Source organism: Zootoca vivipara, chromosome 13 (assembly GCF_965207765.1).
Source record: "Zootoca vivipara chromosome 13, rZooViv2.hap1.1, whole genome shotgun sequence".
Classification (NCBI taxonomy): Eukaryota; Metazoa; Chordata; class Lepidosauria; order Squamata; family Lacertidae; genus Zootoca; species Zootoca vivipara.
Genome location: NC_142596.1, coordinates 14,912,463 through 14,930,730, shown reverse-complemented (window position 1 = coordinate 14,930,730; position 18,268 = coordinate 14,912,463). Strand labels below are relative to the sequence as shown.

At 43.8% G+C, this 18,268-nt stretch overlaps 1 protein-coding gene across 1 annotated transcript in view; it reads left to right on the top strand.

Moving 5' to 3' along the window:
- Window positions 1–18,268, top strand: part of HOMER2 (homer scaffold protein 2) — a 73,172-nt gene that overhangs the window by 37,475 nt on the left and 17,429 nt on the right. Inside the window, exon 3 of the mRNA XM_035130786.3 lies at window positions 11,867–11,998. Coding sequence (XP_034986677.1) covers window positions 11,867–11,998 — 132 coding nt within the window. The remainder of the gene's footprint in view (window positions 1–11,866; window positions 11,999–18,268) is intronic.

The following is an 18,268-nucleotide window of genomic DNA, read 5'->3' as shown; positions in this document are numbered from 1 at the left end:
GTAATACTGGAGCATAGTATGGGAAATTCTGAAGGTTTAAGGCAGGCACCCCCAAACTCGGCCCTCCAGTGAGAGCCAGTGTGGTGTAGTGGTTAAGAGTGGTAGACTCGTAATCTGGGGAACCGGGTTTGTGTCTCCGCTCCTCCACATGCAGCTGCTGGGTGACCTTGGGCTAGTCACACTTCTTTGAAGTCTCTTAGCCCCACCCACCTCACAGGGTGTCTGTTGTGGGGGAGGAGGGGAAAGGAGATTGTTAGCCGCTTTGAGACTCCTTCGGGTAGTGATAAAGCGGGATATCAAATCCAATCTCTTCTTCTTCTTCTTCCAGATGTTTTGGGACTACAACTCCCATCATCCCTAGCCAACAGGACAAGTGGTCAGGGATGATGGGAATTGTAGTCCCAAAACATCTGGAGGGCCGAGTTTGGAGATGCCTGGTTTAAGGCAAATGTGAGAGGAAAAGGTAGAAGTAAAGATAGAGGCCCAACAGGTGGGACAGCATCTGGCAAAGCTCCCCGCTTAAAGAGGGTATCTGCATGCCTTCTGGGAGCCTCCCTCAAAATCATCTTCCATTGGTACTGGTCACTGATACGACTAGCTAAAATAAACCACTGGCTGCCCCCTCTGTGCTGGAAAGGGTATGGGAACCCTGGATAAAAGATGGATGTATAATATATCGATGTATAATGGGAATGTATCCCTTTACAAAAACTCTGGACCACTGTTTAGTTATCACTAAACAAGTCATGTAGCTTAATCAAGCAAACCACTGTTTAGTCATGCAGCTTAATCAAGCATTAAGCACTCCTCACGCTGGACCTTAGCTCAATTCTCTTAAGGGTCATAAGGAATTAATGGGTTTTCTTCTAACTGCAGCCTACCTGGTGATAGCCCAGCAGTGGAGAAACCAGTCAGAAATACCCAAGAATCTGGGTTGGGAGTCTTCAGTACCTAGGGTTGTACGAGGAACTTCCAAAAGCGACAAGTCTGACATGGCGTGGCATCCATTTATTGGAAGAGATTTCCCATTGCCCACGACTCAAAAAGATATTTGGAAAGGTTATCTAAATAAATGATTTGTCTAAAGCCGAAATAAGGGCACCCATGTATTGTTTTGTTACAGCAAATATGTAATGCAAGTTGTGATACTGAACAACAATTTAATGTTTATGTTTTGTGTAAATTAAATACACAAGTTTGACATAGCTGCCAAGTTTTCCCTTTTCTCGCGAGGAAGCCTATTCAGCATAAGGGAAAATCCCTTAAAAAAAGGGATAACTTGGCAGCTATGAAGTTTGAAGTGTGTGTGTGGGGGGGAGACTTCTTCATACGGGACTCTGAAAGCAGGTTCCAAGGTATACCCTCCCTGAACTCCTCTTAAAGCTTAGTTTCTAATCCACCCAGTCACTCTAATGATCCAAAAATGAAAACTTTTCATTAATACACCTTGTAGTGGACCCAGCCACTTAATGCCACCCGTAAATAATGCGGCCGATCCACTCCTGCTAACTGGCCCCAATTAATAATAGTGCACCCACCTCACGGTATACCAATTACATGAATTTCTACAATTTACCACAGATTATCCTAGTGGGGGACTTGTGTGAGGGAAAACCTAATGATTAGAGTCTCAGGCAGAAAATAGGCACTAGTTTTATTGAACAAAAAAGGTTTATGAAACAAAGTGGGTCAGGAAATGTGTTCTTTCAGGTAGAAGTTAGCTGGCTTACTTTAACTAACTCTAGGATGTTTCAGGCTTAAACAACACTATAGCAAAGCTCTTCTTCAACTTCAGTTACTAAAAATCAGTATCGGAAGAAGTGTGCATGCACACGAAAGCTCATACCAATGACAAACTTAGTTGGTCTCTAAGGTGCTACTGGAAGGAATTTTTTTTAAAAAATCAGTTGTTGCACTTCAGGTGGTAGATGTTCAGGTTTCTAGAATAGATGGTAAGATGCTCAACTTAAGTTTCTGTTGCTTAGATACAGTATTACAATTAAATACTTTCAACACCATACCACTTCCTTCACCGATTAATACCTTGGTTCATGAGCGAGGGGATCTTCTTCTTAACAATCTCACACCTGAGGTATTCCAAAGGGTATAACAGACCCAGGGGGTCCGCTCACCCCTTGTTACTGGGTTGGGAGTCTTCAGTACCTAGGACAGGCTTCCTCAAACTCGGCCCTCCAGATGTTTTTGGCCTACAACTCCTATGACCCCTAGCTAGCAGGACCAGTGGTCAGGGATGATGGGAACTGTAGTCTCAAAACATCTGGAGGGCTGAGGTTAAGGAAGCCTGACCTAGGAGAACTTTCCCCTCCTGGCTATACTGACACCCAGGTAGCCTGAATTCCCACAAGATCTACCTCTCCCAGTTCAGTCACAGCCCTCCCAGGAAACTACTGTCTGTATACCTTTCCCAGGCCCTCAACCCGGTCTCCCTATCAAAGCTGCGAGGCTCTGTCCTCTCGCTATGGATAGTCTCCGCAGTGTGGATGTTTAACTTAACTCTGAATCTGTTCTCCCCATCTCACCCCCTATCTCCCAACCTGAAACCTATCCAACATTTCAAATCAAATCCTTTCCCTCTTCTCAAATCCAGCCTTATCTCTCATCTTAAATCCAGCCCTGGCTAACCTTCTCCCTCAGAAACTGATTCTCCCCACTACCACCACCCAAAGTGCTGTTCCTCCCCTCTCTGTGGCTAGCTGACTCTGTAGTCCATGAGGAGGCAAACTAAGGCCCAGGGGCTGGATCCGGTCCGATCGCTTTCTAAATCTGACCCGCAGATGGTCTGGGAATCAGCGTGTTTTTACATGAGTAGAATGTGTCCTTTTATTTAAAATGCATCTCTGGGTTATTTGTGGGGCCTGCCTGGTGTTTTTACATGAGCAGAATGTGTGCTTTTATTTAAAATGCATCTCTGGGTTATTTGTGGGGGATAGAAATTCGTTAATTTTTTTTCTCTATTCAAAATATAGCCCCCCACAAGGTTTGAGGGACAGTGGACCGGCTCCCTGCTGAAAAAGTTTGCTGACCCCTGTAGTCCATCAGAGAGAAGCTCTAGCACTCTGGTGGAATTTCAGGGGGGACTGCATCACCAGACTCTGGTCTGGCTCTGCTGTCAGTCACACACCTGTAGCCCCTTCCATGTTTTCTCTCCCTGAATAAATTCCCCCCAGCCCCTCACAAGCCTCAACTCTTGGTTGGGTTTGAACATTTGCTTAATTTTAACCATTCTATTTCTGTTTCTTATAATTGCAAGAATGGGTGTTGATTATCCTCCTTGTTGTTTTTTTTTTTAAAAAATTGCTAAATTTGTTCCTCCTGCTGCGATTCCCCCCCCCTTACCACGACCCACAGGAAAACATTTTAAGCTTCTGTCTCTGCCTCATGGGAAGGTAATTTAAGGTATCTCTGGGTGTTTTGTAAGAGCGTGTTTGCGAGGTCTGTAAGCAACTGTGCAAGTGAAACTGCTTTCAGGTGTTTGCCTGCTGCCTTGCAAAACATATTTTTATTAATTCAATTTAGATGCTGCTGTTCCTCCTGTGAGTACCTGAGCTCAATTTGCACAGGAGATCGGTGGCTGGATTTATGCATGCTTTGAATCATTTAAAAAAAAGGGGGGAGAGAGAAGAGAAGAAGAACCTGTTCAGATATCCAAATGGAAATGAGAACTATGCAGGGTGGTGCTACATTTTAGAAGATGGCTATGGTTTGTTAATTTTATTAGTTTATAAATCATATTTTATGTTTGTCTCAAGGCAATTTACAGACATATCATAGAAACAGCTAAAATAGTTTGAAAACAGTACAAAATGAACTCCCTTTCATCCAAGGAGAAGAACTTGTCAAAACAAAAATGTCTGGAGTCACTCTGCAGCAGTGTTAGAAACTCAGATATATAAGCTAGGCGCCAAATGACTCCTTAAACCAAGGTTATAGTCTAGTCGCAGAAACAGAATGCCTAGTTGCCATTTTGGGGCCATATGGCTCTAAAGTCGTATTTTTCAGTACAACTTTTTGGTTCCTGCAATTCATTCTGACTGTTGAAAACAGTCAACATCCAAGGATCCCCAGGCATGCACCTCCAAAATGGTGGAGACGTCATGCACCATCCTGGCACCCAGGCATCTCCACTTGGTTGCAAGTGGCCGATAGCCAGGTGCAAAATTGGTGTGGGCTTTGATATGTTGGCAACTTCAATGAGAAACTCTCTTGCAGAAAATGGTGGCCTAAAGGATAAGGTGATGTGTCAAGTAGGGCCAGGCAATAGATCACCCCAAACTGGTTTGAAGTCCATATTGTGATATTGGTTTCATAATTTTTTGACCTGGCAATATATTGCAAATTGTGTGTGTGTGTGTGTGTGTGTGTGTGTGTGTGCGTGCACCATGCAAAACTCACAATACGGGAAAAACCGGAAGGCTAGCCAATGCCTCTGCATAGCTCCACCCTTATTTCAGACATCGTAATATATCAGTATATTGCAATGTTTAGCTGGTGATATATCACAGTGTTGAAAACCAGATATCACCCAGCCCTCGTGTCAAGTAATCTGGTACCGAGCTGTATATGGTCTTATATTGTGTGACTGTGTTGCATGAAGGAGCACTTTCTTTTATCTGCCCCAACCCTTCCAAAATTCAGCTTCATTGGATGTCCCCTACAACCCTTCCCACCCCAGCAAGTGACAGGATGTTTGTAACATTCCAGTGAAAAACACTGCTGGAGATATCTGTACATTGCCTCTCCAACTGCATTGAAAAAGCCATTGTACATAAAGCATCTTGCACCAAATCCTAACATTTTGTTAGCAATTGGTATCCGGAGGCACTGCTGCCTCCAGCTGAGGATGCAGAATATAGTTATCACAGCTCTCTCCTCCTTTTTAAAAACCCATCCAGTGGTGGTGATCACTGCCTCCCTGTGAGAGCGAGATGAGTCGCCTTTGACTGGACTCAACCGTCCAGGGGTCCTTTACCTTTACTGCCTTAATAGTGGACAACACCCCAGTAAATATTGCAATTGCGTTGAAAAAGCCATTGTGCATAAAGCATCTTGCACCAAATCCTAACATTTTGTTTTGCCTAGTGGTGGTATAAGATTGTACTGGCAAAACTGCAGCCGCAAAGGATTAAGGGTGATGGGAGGAAATCAGGAGGAGATCTGGCTAGCTTTGCCTCACTCGCTCCACTGGCATAGGATGTAACTCTGGCTCTGTGACACAAGCATCTGCTTGCCTTACAGAAGCCAGAGTGACATCCTGCTAAATTTTTGGAGAGCAGCCATGTCGCTACGTTGGAGCGAAAATGAGATTCCTGTGGTGCCTTAAAATAGGCTGCAACCATGAATGCTAATGCCACAATAAATTTGCTTGCCTTTTACTGTGGCAAAGGACTCTTGATAGGTTAAACTTCCCGCTTTCTCCCTGCCCTAAAGCAGCTTACAGAGGAGCAAATTGGTAACTAGACAGATAAAATGTGACAGTATTTGCTTGCTTTTACCATGCTAAAATGCACAGATAACAGATAATGGCAACTTCAATTATTACTAGTTAACATATTTAAAAATAAGCCATGGAATTATTTGGGTAATATGGTTACGCCAAGTGCCTAAAGGGCAAATGAAGAAAAACCCTAAAGAGCATGCATTGAATGCAGTGATGTAAGTTGTGATTGAAACGTCTGATTTAAAAATCAACCCATCTCCTGTGTTCTCCATCTATAAGGGGTTGCTAGCTGCTAGTCTAAATAAGGTTCTTCCCATCTCTTAAGCAACTGAGGTCTCCTCCAGGGAAAAGCTTACCATAGTTTCTTCTGCCATGGCACTAGTAACAGGAGAGGTTTCACCGGCTAACCTCCCACTGTCATGCTAAAAGTAAAAAAGGAGCACCCCCTAAAGGCCCAGGCATTCACAACTCTGTCTTCTCATTGAGAATACTGAGAGATATTGGAGGTAATTGTTAGGAGCGTCCTACTCTCATGTAGGACCCGGCAGAGACACATGTTCTCTCCCTCCTGGTCGATTGTTTGGGAGCTTCAAAAGCTTTCTTCAGCCCAAACATCACAGCGACTGATGCCAAAAGGCATTAGCACACTTAGGTATCTGCAGAGTATTCGCAGTTTGTGTAACAGAACCAATAGCACAGCATTTTGGCTAATCTACGTTTATTTACATATAATAACATTCGGAGCATTCTGGCTTAGCTCCTTCCTCTTTCTCATCAGACAGCAAAGAGAGAAAGAACAAAGGACAATAGTAATACCAGTAATACCAAAACATCCTGTCTCCCTCACTTCCCACACTGTGGAATGAAAACATACACCGTCATGTGATAGACAATAATCTCATGACTGCAGGCTTCCGATTCGTCGCGCTGGTGAAGTTGGACGCAGGGACTTCATGCTCTGAAGTCCCTGGCTTCGTGGAGGGGGGGGGAAGTCCGCAGAGCGAGCGGACTCCCCGAAAAAACACCGGGTAGAGAGTCCCGGTGACATAGTGCCCAGCTGTTTGCTCCGAACGCGAATCCTCTGCTGCCCGAGAGCTCAGTAGAGCAATCGAGAGCCAGCGGAGTGGAGTCGCGGGAGCCATTTTTGGGTTTCATCTTACCTCCTTGAAGTGAAGCTCCGAGTCCTCAGCCTGCAAGCGGCGGATTCTTCCAAGGCAATAAAAGGCAATAAAAGAAGGCAATAAAAGACTTCTTCAAAGTAAGTCAAATCTCTATTCGGATCTTAAAAATTTTAAATTTGAAGATAGGAAGAGATTCTAAAGTAACGGAAGCCGATCTCTTCCAAATGGACAATCGGGAGGCGCATTAAATATTCCCAAGCCGAAAAGGGAAAACTTTTTTCAAGATTGCGGACCCGAGAGAAAGAAAGACTTTTCCAAACCTCCCCAGCCCCCCGGTGTCGTTGCCCCTTGAGGTTCAGCAGCAACAAGGGGGAGGACGTTTTGACAGCTGTCAAAAGCTGTCAAATTGTTAAAGGGCTAAGAAAGACGATTTTATTCCTGTGAATTGGAAAAATTGATTCAAAAGGTTTTAAAAGGATTTAAGCGGACTGTAAATTTGAAATCTGATGAGGTTAAAGACAAAGGATAAGAACAGCCAAGATGGAGCCGAAAACGTGGTAGAGAGGAATTTTCCAGTATCCTTCTGCCCTTATCTCTGGTCTGCCTGTGGTCAAGTGAACTATGAAAACAAAATTCTCTCGAGCTTTCCAGGAAGCTGTGCTGGGTTATCTACAAACATGGGAAGATATCTACAAGGAAAGGCAATGTTTCAATCCAACAGAAAAGGAGAATGTGGTGCAAGAGCAAGATTTAGAGGACAATTTTGATTATGAGATTGTGTGTGAGGAGCAACAATTTGAGGACAATTTGGAGACTGATTCAGACTATAAAAAATATGTGTTGGATGATGAAAAACAAAGATCAGAACAAAGAGATGAGGCCGACAAGGAGAAGCAAAGTGAAGAGAAGATTGATGGAAGTGAAAATCCTGGAGAGACTGAAATGTTGAATGGTGTTAGTGAAGGGAGGGAAAGGCAGAAAGAGGGAGGAGCAGAGGTCTGGAAGTGGATGTGGGAAAGAATTGGTGTGGGGTAAAAAATTTAGTTTAAGGTACTGTTTTTGGTATATGAACAACGGTGTCGGAATCTTGGCCTGTTAAAGGATATGCTGATCTAATTGGGAGGAGGGACATTGGGGGGGGGGAAGGAGGGTTTTTTATAGTTTAAGGTTAAGAGCTTTCTGGAGGGAGTAAAAAGAATGGCTGAGGAAATATGCTTAGAGTTTGTTTTTGAATAATTTTGGTGATCAGGTGTTTGGGTGGAAAACTGCCTGTCTCCCCCTTCTTACTCTTGGTACCCAGTGGCAGGGGGTGCCTTGAGGGGAGAGGGAAGGGTGGAGGGAAACCCAGACACAAAAATGGAACCTTTTGACTGCTGGACTCCTCAGGCTACCCCAGTGGCAGGGGGGGGGCTCAGAGTGGGACAGCATGAAGAAGGAGCAGGATTGTGTTAATATTATAAGAATAAGATTCTGAATTGGATTAGAAAACCCGCCATAACTATGTAAAGAGGTTGGGAAATCCAGGAGGAGGAGAGTCGTGGAAGCCATTAATATTTTTCCTTTTTCCCTTTTTTTTCCTTCCCTTTTTTTTCCCTTTTTCATATTTTTGCTTTTTTCTTTTTTCTCTCTCCTTTTTTCTTTGTTTTTCTTTTTTTCAGTACAGTGAAGAAATAGCTGGGGGATAAGCCAATCCCCAGAGATCCTCTGCCTTTGTCCTCTCAGTGGCAGGGGGGGGGATGAGGGGGGAGGAAGGAGGGGGGAGGTCAAACCCAGCTTAAAATGGACCCCTTTGTTCCCCAATACCCATGGGGCTCACTGGTGGCAGAGGTGGGCTTGTGGGTGGAGGGAAAATGAAGGGACAGAGTTTATGTTGTATACTTTGTATGTGTTTTCTTTTTCTAAAAATTAATAAAAATTATTCAAAAAAATAATAATAATCTCATGACTGCAAACACGGAGCAGGAATCTTAACAGTAATATCTGCAGATGTTCTTGAATTCTACATATGAACCCAGGCAGCTAGCTTATACGAACTAAGACCCATCTAGTTCAGTATTGTTTACTGTGACTAACAGTGGCAATCCAGCATTTCTGAGATGAGACATTCTCACCCCTACCTGGAGATTTTGGGGATTGATCCTGCATGCAGAGCAGATGCTCTTCCAAAGAGCTACGGTACCTTGCCTGACACTCTGCATCAAAGGCACGTAAACTGCCACACAAGTAACTTTGCTGCCGTTTCTTTGACATAATTTGTAATGCTGCATTTCCTAAGACGTTAAGTGGAACATAGTGCTTGTTAAATATTTGACAATATAGAAAAATAGGCATAAGGGAACAAAGACAAAAGGGATAAGAGCCATTTGAATTTGGTGGATCGATTGATTAACTTATCTGTCATTCTATCTAGTCCAGGGCAACCCAAGGCAACTTACAACCAAACAGACAATGTACCACCACATAGATACGATAAAACCAAGATGAGAGAGAAACACATTTTAAAACACATTTAAATACATAAAAATACATTTATGTGTTGTTTATGCTCACCCAAAGTTATAATGTATTATACTCACCCAAAGTTATGATGTACTATGCAAATTCTTGTAGTGGGAGGGAAAGGTGGGATAATTGGGGTTTTTGGGGAATCAGTAAAGCTATCTTATGCCAGCACCTTGTTGTTTGCCTACTCTAGCAAAGGAGATGTGCATGATGGGGTCCGGGGGGGGGCGTCCCATTTCGTTACCTGAGGTGAAACAGGAAAGTGCTGCCCCACTTCTCCCGACCAAAGTCTACCTTCGCAGGGTTGTGTGGTGTTGCCTGCAAAGGGGTGATGGCAGCGGCATGTACTAGCGAGATCTTGTGGCAGAATTGGCAAGGGCCCTGCCACTTGGAGATCTGCCACCTGAGGTAGCTGCCTTAACCCTGGTGAGATCCCTATAGGCATCTGATTGGCCACTGTGAGAACACAACACTGGACTAGACGGCCAACACTGGACTAGATTGGCCTTATCCTGCAGGCTCTTCTTAGGGTTTTAATGGCCTACCAGTTTATGAGGCCTGTGAAACCAGAAACTATATGCAAAGGAGCTTTTAAACTATTGGGATGAGTAAGATTGTCTATGCATTGAACTTCCATTCCTGGTAGATAGCAAGGCAAAAAAAAAAAAAGCTAAGCAATCTGGTCAACAATAGCTGTTCCAATATGCTTTAAAAGTTCCCTGAACACTAATGTAATCTGTGATGAAACTGGAGAACAGAAGGTGGAAGTGTAAATCTAATAAGCATCGTGCAGAATAATGACCTCATTTATCAAATGTATTAAGCCCGTGAGTGGGTGCGATAAAGGGATTCTGCTTTACTGTCATCTGCAGTGTGGATTTGCAAATGACTGGATCCTCCTGGAATACCAACCTACTCCGCAAGTTACTGTCAAAGAGGACCCTCTGTCAGCCATGAATAAGAATATTAATCTGCATATCTGTTTTGATAGCCTATATGTATGGTCCACAGTTGGGCAATGCTTGTTATTTGGACTAACCAAAAGGAAGTAAAGCAGTGAGAGCTCTTTACCAGTCCGGATATTAAGCAAAAACAGGGTAGAGTCTGGGCTTGATGTTGAAGCCACCAAGTCTGCATTTAGTCACTGTCTAATGTTGGAGTGTAGGAGGATGTTGCAGACTTTATTGGATTAGGTTGCATGAGGTTTCAGAACAACGGGTGATCTCTCCCTCACCCTTCATATAAAATCTAGCAGTTGTCTGGCTCCATCTCACACACTGCTTCAGCTTTTCGCGGGTAGAGATACCTGGTTTTAAAAATGCATTGTTTTAAAGTAATGCTAAGGCAAAAAAAAGAGGAGTCGCAATTGTTCATCCTTTCTGCAAAGCAAAGGACAAGAAGCTGGTGTTGAAACAGCAGAGAAGTGGGGTCATCAGGTTAAACAACTAGCAGTCCCTGAATTCATGGGGCAGTTCAGGGGTTGGCAAACTGGCAAAGTGAACAGTGATGAATCTTGCCTCCAATGACAATGAACGAGTTGGGATCAGAAAAAGTATTCCTATGAAACTGCACTGCTATGATAAGATTTATAACACAAATCTAACATTAAAGAACCAAACAATCTAAATATAAAAAACCCCATCACATTTCAACCAAAAGGACTTCTTCAGTGTTCACAGATGTTAGGGCTGCCATATGTCTGGAAAATCCCAGACATAGCCAGGATTCAACCTTCAGAAACAGCGCCCCAGGAAAATCTGGACATATGGCAATCCATGTCGGAAGTTTATATTTTGATGGATTTCCTTAAAAATAAGAGCAGCGTAACCCCATTGCTCGGTCCCAGCTCCTGACAACCTAGCAGTTCGAAAGCACGTCAAAGTGCAAGTAGATAAATCGGTACCGCTACAGCAGGAAGGTAAACGGCGTTTCCGTGTGCTGCTTTGGTTCGCCAGAAGTGGCTTTGTCTTGCTGGCCACATGACCTGGAAGCTGTACGCCGGCTCCCTCGGCCAATAAAGCGAGATGAGCGCCACAACCCCAGAATCGGTCACGACTGGACCTAATGGTCAGGGGTCCCTTTACCTTTAATAGATTTTAAAGATATTTTAGCTGGCATTTTCCTAGATCAGGAGATAATCTATTTTAATTGCATGAAAGACTTGCAAATTCTGGGTCCGATGGTGATGTGGCCCCATATTCCTAGGTCTGATGAACTTTTTTACATGTAAAAAATGTGTTTTAGGAGGCCCTCCCCAACCAATCTGCACAAAGCAACAGTTGTTGGGTGGGTGTGCTAAGCGCTCTGTGTTTTGCAGGCATTCCTGGACTAATTTAGCTCCTTTTCTATCCCATCAATGTTCTCTTGCTATGTCTCATTTTTTCCAACAAGAATGGAGCTCCTTTGTTCAGCATATGATTGGCAGGACTGTGTTTTCCTCCATTCAGGTTCAAGCTGGGTCCCCAGTAGTTTGCCTTAATTGCCGCTTAGCGTGAATCACAGAGACTTATCAGTGTCTGCTTCCTGTGCAATATATTCCTCTTTTAAATTGATTGATTCAAGACAATAAACGAAAGGAGAAACATAAATATACTGTATACAGGTCAAATCAGTATTGTATGCAGCTGGCGCTCATGTACCAATATGATGGTGGTTGTTATTCATCTGAATATTTGTCTTGCACAGGAAGCTTTTTTGGCAAGTTGTTATTTCTCCTATATGTAATCCTGATATTCTTTTCTGAATTGTGTACCTCTTGTTGTTTTGTGTTTCCATCCCCCCCTAGGTGATTATAAATAGCACAATCACACCTAATATGACCTTCACAAAAACATCACAGAAGTTTGGCCAGTGGGCTGATAGCCGAGCAAACACTGTGTTTGGCCTGGGGTTTTCTTCTGAACAGCAGCTAACAAAGGTAACTTGAGTTTGAATTACTTTTTCACTTGTTGTTGCTTTTGTAAAATCTCCTGCAATCTCAATGAATTGAAAAGAGGAACATATAGATATTGTGGGAGTCTCTCTCTCTCTCTCTCTCTCTCTCTCTGTGTGTGTGTGTGTGTGTGTGTGTGTGAGAGAGAGAGAGACAGAGACAGAGACAGAGACAGAGAGAGAGAGACTGGACTTCTTCCACTTTGTCTTAATTAATAGCAACTTGGCTCTTTGCAAGTGATTAATCTCCTGTAATCAATGAGTGGGCCAGAGTTTGTGGGAGGTGTTAATGTTCAAGCTAGAAATTTTCTGAGTGTGTTTGATCATATGGTTTTCTACGCCTAGTTTTCTGTGCCTGCCTTGAAGCCAAACTAGGTGTTAGGCTAAATTCAAAGGCATTGCTCAACAGAACATCTGTGTGTTCTGCTCCTCACTTCACCACAACATCTCATCTAAGAACATAAGAACAGTCTGCTGGATCTAGCCTTTGGCAGTGGAGGTACAGTCTTGCTCGTACAGCCATTAATACTGCAGCTGCACTATACATTTAAAGCAGTTTCATACCACTTTAACAGCCATGGCTTGCTCCAAAGTATCCTGGAAAGTGTAGTTTCTTTAGGGATGCTGAGAGTTGTTCCCCTTACAAACTTACAATTCCCAGAATGGTTTTACAATCTTCTCAGAGAACTCTGGAAACTGTAGCTCTGGGAGGCAGAAAAGGGTTCTCCTAACAACAATAAACGCCTTTAACAAACTACCCTTCCCAGGAGTTTGAGGGGGGGGGAGAGCCATAGCTGTTTATGATGCTGCTTTCAATGTATGGTACAGATGGGGCTGTGTTCTTGATACAATAATAGTAGTTGTAGGATAAGGGGGTCTCATAACAACTCTCAGCATACCTTAGAAACTACACTTACAGGATACTTTGGAGAAAGCCAAAAAGTTTTCAGATACTATACTGCTTTAAATGTATAACGCAGATGGAGCCTAGGTGCCAGTAGATCCAGGCGAATTGGATGTCGTAGAAATGATTTATTACCTTTGGAGTCTTCCTATGAGAGACCCTTTTAAACTAGCAGTAGTAGCTTGGTGATGAATAGCCCAGTGGTGTACACAATGTGCACTCCTATTTGTTGAGCTGGTGTTCTTGTCAAAGAATCAGAATAATTTTCCCAGGCTAGAAATGAGTCACTTATCAGGACAGATAGTTGACATTTTAAAAAAAGAACTACTCACCATTAGTGTCTCCGGATCATATTAGTTCACTAAATGTGATGCCCTTGAACATTCCACAACTTCCTCATTAATCTTGTCCTCCATAGCCTTGAGGGCTATAGGCCATGAGATGTTAGATTAGAGGCCATGTTACAGAAGTCCCAGCTGCTGCCTCAAACAGCTAAAAGTGGTGGCTATGTTTGGCAGCTGGATGAAAACATGGTGCAGACTCCTCATACTTCTGGACTCTTTGGGGAGGAAGAGCCACAGTCCTTTTTTGTGACAATATGCATTGGAACAGAGTACCGGCACTTCCTTTGTTGCTGCCTATGGCAGCCATTTTTGGTGACTGAGTATTCCATAGCAGTGTCCATGTGCTGCTCACCTTTAGGCTGGACCATCTACAACAAGAGAATATATACAGGGCAGGAAAGGGGGCGAGCCAACAATGATGGCTCCACTTGGACAAGAAGTCGAGCTCTGGACTCCACTCTCCCTTTAAAGGGGAGAGGCAGTCCCAGTTGCAGCCAGGCCTCTGCCCTCACTTGGCCCCCTTGACCCATCTGCAATTGGCCGAGTCCTGGCCAGTTTCCCATCAGACTGACAAGCATCTGGAGGACCCCACTACATCCCCAAGACATCTGGCTTGCTGTGCCAGGCAGCAAAGGGTAAAACGGTTTGAGTATACTGTATAATGCCAATCCTGGCCTGGACTGCCCTGGTTGCCAATTATTTTCCGAGCCCAATTCAAAGTGCTGGTTCTGACCTGTAAAGCCTTAAATGGCTCAGGGCAGCAAAACCTTAAAAACTGCTTTTCCTCATATGAACTGGCCCAGACCCTGCAATATGATGATGATGATGATGATGATGATGATGATGCAGCCACTCTGGGCAGCTTCCACAGCAAGACATCAAACATTTAAAAAACTTCTCAGATGTCTTCTACAACTCAGATAGTTTATTTCCTTGACATCTGATGGGAGGGCCCTCTACCTGGTTCCCTGTTGCCTCACTTCTTGCAGTGAAGGAACCACCAGAAACCGTTGGTGCTGGATCTCAGTGTTTGGGCGGAATGATGGAGGTGGAGACACTCCTTCAGGTATATATGGCCAAAGCTGTTTAGGACTTTAAAAGTCACCACTGGAGGCAATTCTTCCTGTACCACCTCCATGAGAGGTCCAGAAGTCGGCAACATGAGAATGGGCCTTTTTCTGCTGTGGCTCCCCGCTTGTAGAACGCTATCCCCGGCAAGGCTCACCTGCCGCCTTTGTTACATAACTTTAGGCACCAGGCAAAAACCGGCTAATTAAACCATCTATGGACTCTTAATCTCTCTGTGTGGGGTTGCTATTGTTTTTATTTGCTATTATGGTACGTATTTTAGTTTTGTTTTTTAATATCGTAACCCTCCCTGTGATATTTGCATGAACAGTGGCCTGGAAAATAAATTATTACAGTTTCATTGTTGTGTCATTTAGCTACTTCTGACAGATCCTCAGCATTAAAGGTAAAGGTACCCCTGACCGTTAGGTCCAGTCGCGGATGACTCTGGGGTTGTGTGCTCATCTCGCTCTATAGGCCGAGGGAGCCAGCATTTGTCTGCAGACAGCTTCTGGGTCATGTGGCCAGGATGACTAAGCTGCTTCTGACAAACCAGAGCAGCGCATGGAAATGCCGTTTACCTTCCCACTGGAGCTGTACCTATTTATCTACTTGCACTTGATGTGCTTTTGAACTGCTAGGTGGGCAGGAGCTGGGCCCGAACAACAGGAGCTCACCCTGTGGATTCGAATTGCCAACCTTCCAATTGGCAAGCCCTAGGCTCTGTGGTTTAGACCACAGCACCACCCGTATCCCTTATCCTCAGCATAGTCAGCTACAGTTGTGGACATCTTCCTAAGAATCAATGCAGTGTCCTTCAGTTTGCTACCTGTCAAAGAGAACCTTGGGGAAAATAACCATTGTTCGCAGGAAACTCTGCTGCAGGTGCATGAAGCATGCTTCAAATCTGGTTTGGTCTGAAATGTAGCGTTCTTTCCATCTATAGTTTCAATAAGTGGTTGTTCCAGTTCTTGCGATCTGCAATAATTTTGTAATTGTCTTGAGAGCAGAGCTATATTCCCCCCCCAAAGCATTTGTTCTAAATATTAGGCACTTAAACACCCACCCACCCGCCTGTGCTCAGCAGTTTTCTCCCTATGATATTAACAATGTAAAAAAAGCAACCTTTGGGTCCCCCCACCACACCCCTGCTTCTATACCTGAAACTAAATCAGGCTGTGAATTAGTTCTTCCAAATGGATCCTTTGTACTTTCCCAAGTATGTCTGCACCATTGTGGATTGTTGCTTTTCATTTGGGGTTCCTGGGGTGCCCTGCAGCACAATCCTATACATGTCTATTCAAGCTTGGGTCCCACCGAGTTCAGTAGGGTTTACTCCAAGGAAACTGTTTCTCCTCAAGTACCCTGAACAGTTCTGCAAGAAGGTAAATGATGAACATCCATGTGAAGAAATCCAAAAGACATAATTGGAACTTCAAGTAAAGACTATGGGCTGGATCTACTCCTGGTTAGTTGTACTTGGTTCCCTAATGGGACCCAAGTTATGATGATTAAGTACACAGAGTTCAAAGGGACTTAATTTCAACTGGCTTAGTCTGGAGGGTCTAGCTTAATACTGCTTTCTCTGCAAGTGTGCCACAGAACCTAAAGAAGCCCAAATTGAAGGCCAAGCAACTCAAGGACCTAGTTCACACGTCACACATCACAACAAACCATATTTAATGGTTTACCATGCATGCACCTGTCTCACTGCTTTGCACTAATGTGCAGAAGAAAGAAACCCTGATCCCTGGCTTAGTGTTATGCCCAAACAAACCAGAGCAAACCTTGGCTGCAGACCATGGTTTGTTTTGTTGCTAGACAGACTGGGATCCCCAGTTTGAACGTAACACTAAGCCAGGGACAATGCTTTCATTCCTCCTGGCAGGAGTGGGGAAGAGCAAAGGTGAGAAGATCAGAGCATTGACCATTAACCATTAATTGTGGCTTATGAATGGGCCCAATGTTGTTGTTGTTTTTCTACTGTATTTTAGGGCTATGTAAATTGGCAGAGTGAGAGACTAAAAAGTCAGCTGTGAACATCCCAGTCTTTTCCCAGGCTGCAAAGAATAGTCCTTTGTTCAGTTCGTTCTCTGTTTCCCTTGGACTAAGCTTACCATATGGGTACCTTGCAGCTCACACTCTTTCAATCCCCTGCATTTTCCTTTGACTGGTCCCTTGCTGAAATTCCCTGAAAGATTCCCCATGCCACCTCCATAAGAAAAAAGGCACAAAGCAGAATTCTAGAGCAAATGCATGCACAGACATAATGCACCTTCTCTGCTTCAATTAAATTATTTTGACTTGCACAGGAGAGTGGTCTTTGTTCTGCAATTGAATACCTGTAAGGAAAGGATGCATTTCAGGCTAACATGAGCGCTAGTCTCCCAGGTCCGAACCCAACATTCTGCTATGCCATGCTGGTTCTTAGGCCACACTGTAGATTTTCGGCACTATTCTAGCACTTTATCAATCATGGGTTCCCATGAAGAATCCTGGGAACTGTAGTTTGTTAAGTGTGCTGAGAGTTGTTAGTAGAACCCTATTCCCCTGGTAGAGCTAGAGGTGCTCTTGTTAAACCACTCTGAAAATTGCAGCTCTGCCAGGGGAAACCGGGGTTTCCTAATAACTCTCAGCATCCTTAAACTATGGTTCCCAGGATTCTTTGCAGGAAGCCACAGCTGTTTAAGTTGGCATGCTGCTTTCAATGTATATAGTGCAGCTATGGCTGTACTTCCAACACTGCTGATGGGGAAACATCCATTGCCACCACACCCAGCTTTGGAGCTGTAGGGCAGGTTGTGTGATACGTGCAGCTCAATCCTCCCAGTACTTCCTCTCCACTCCCTGCCCCTAGCACCTGCCATCTGAAGCAGCTGCTTCATTTGGCCTAATGATAGGGTTGGCCGTGTCAGTGCTGCCCTGGAAACATATATGGCCAAAGGGGAGGGAGTCATAGCTCAGGGACAGAGCACATGCTTTTCATGCTGAAAATGCTTTGTATGTTCAGTCTCTTGCCTCTCAAGCTGGTCTCCTGGCTGGAACCCTGGAGAGGAGGGTTACTAGCCCAGAGATGGAAAGAAGACATAGTACCTACCAGAGAAGAATGGCAGAATAAACTGGTGGCAAAAATGACCGGAAGAATTAGAAACCAGGAAGACCAACATTTCAATAAGGAATGGGGAAAATAAATAATTTACCTTAAAAATCATTGTAAACAATTAAGATTACTAGTAGGACTGGAATGACATTTGTAGTTTAATGTTAGACTGTCGTTATAATGGAATTTTGATGGAATTGGATCAATAGAGAAGATGCAGGAAGAAAAAAGTTAACTTTCAGACCCACAAAGGGGCAGTCCATGGGAATTTATGGAATTCTCTCTTTGTTTTGGTTGTTAGACAATTGCTTTTAAATTTCAAAATATGAAAATTAAAAGAAACCCTGGAGTCCAGGGCTGCCATATTTCAAAAAGTGAAAATCTGGACACAAAGGTTGTTGAGCTTTTTCTGCCCAAAGTTGTTGTGAAATCTCAAAAGAAATGAAGTTTTGAGGTTTTTTTTTTTTTTTTAGGTAAACCACCAAATTCTACACTTCCGACATGGGATTTCCCCAGACATTTCAGTGATTTTCCGCTGGGACGCTGTTCCTGATGGCTGAATCGTGTCTTTGTCTGGGAAATTCTGGGTGTATAGCAACCTTACTGGAGCCAGTGCTGCCTTAGACTCATGGTTTGATTGGGTAGAAGACAGCTTCCCGGGAGCTCCAAAGCTCCAGTAGCATCATTTAGGGGTTAGAGCTAAATGAATGTCTGATGCCTGAAAACTCAACTCCTTTCTAGGTCAGTCGGTAATTCAGTGGATTTGAGGGCCGATTTCATGGGAGGATAAGGCTATCAATGGCTACTAGCGATGGCGGCTATACTATGCCTCCATGGCTG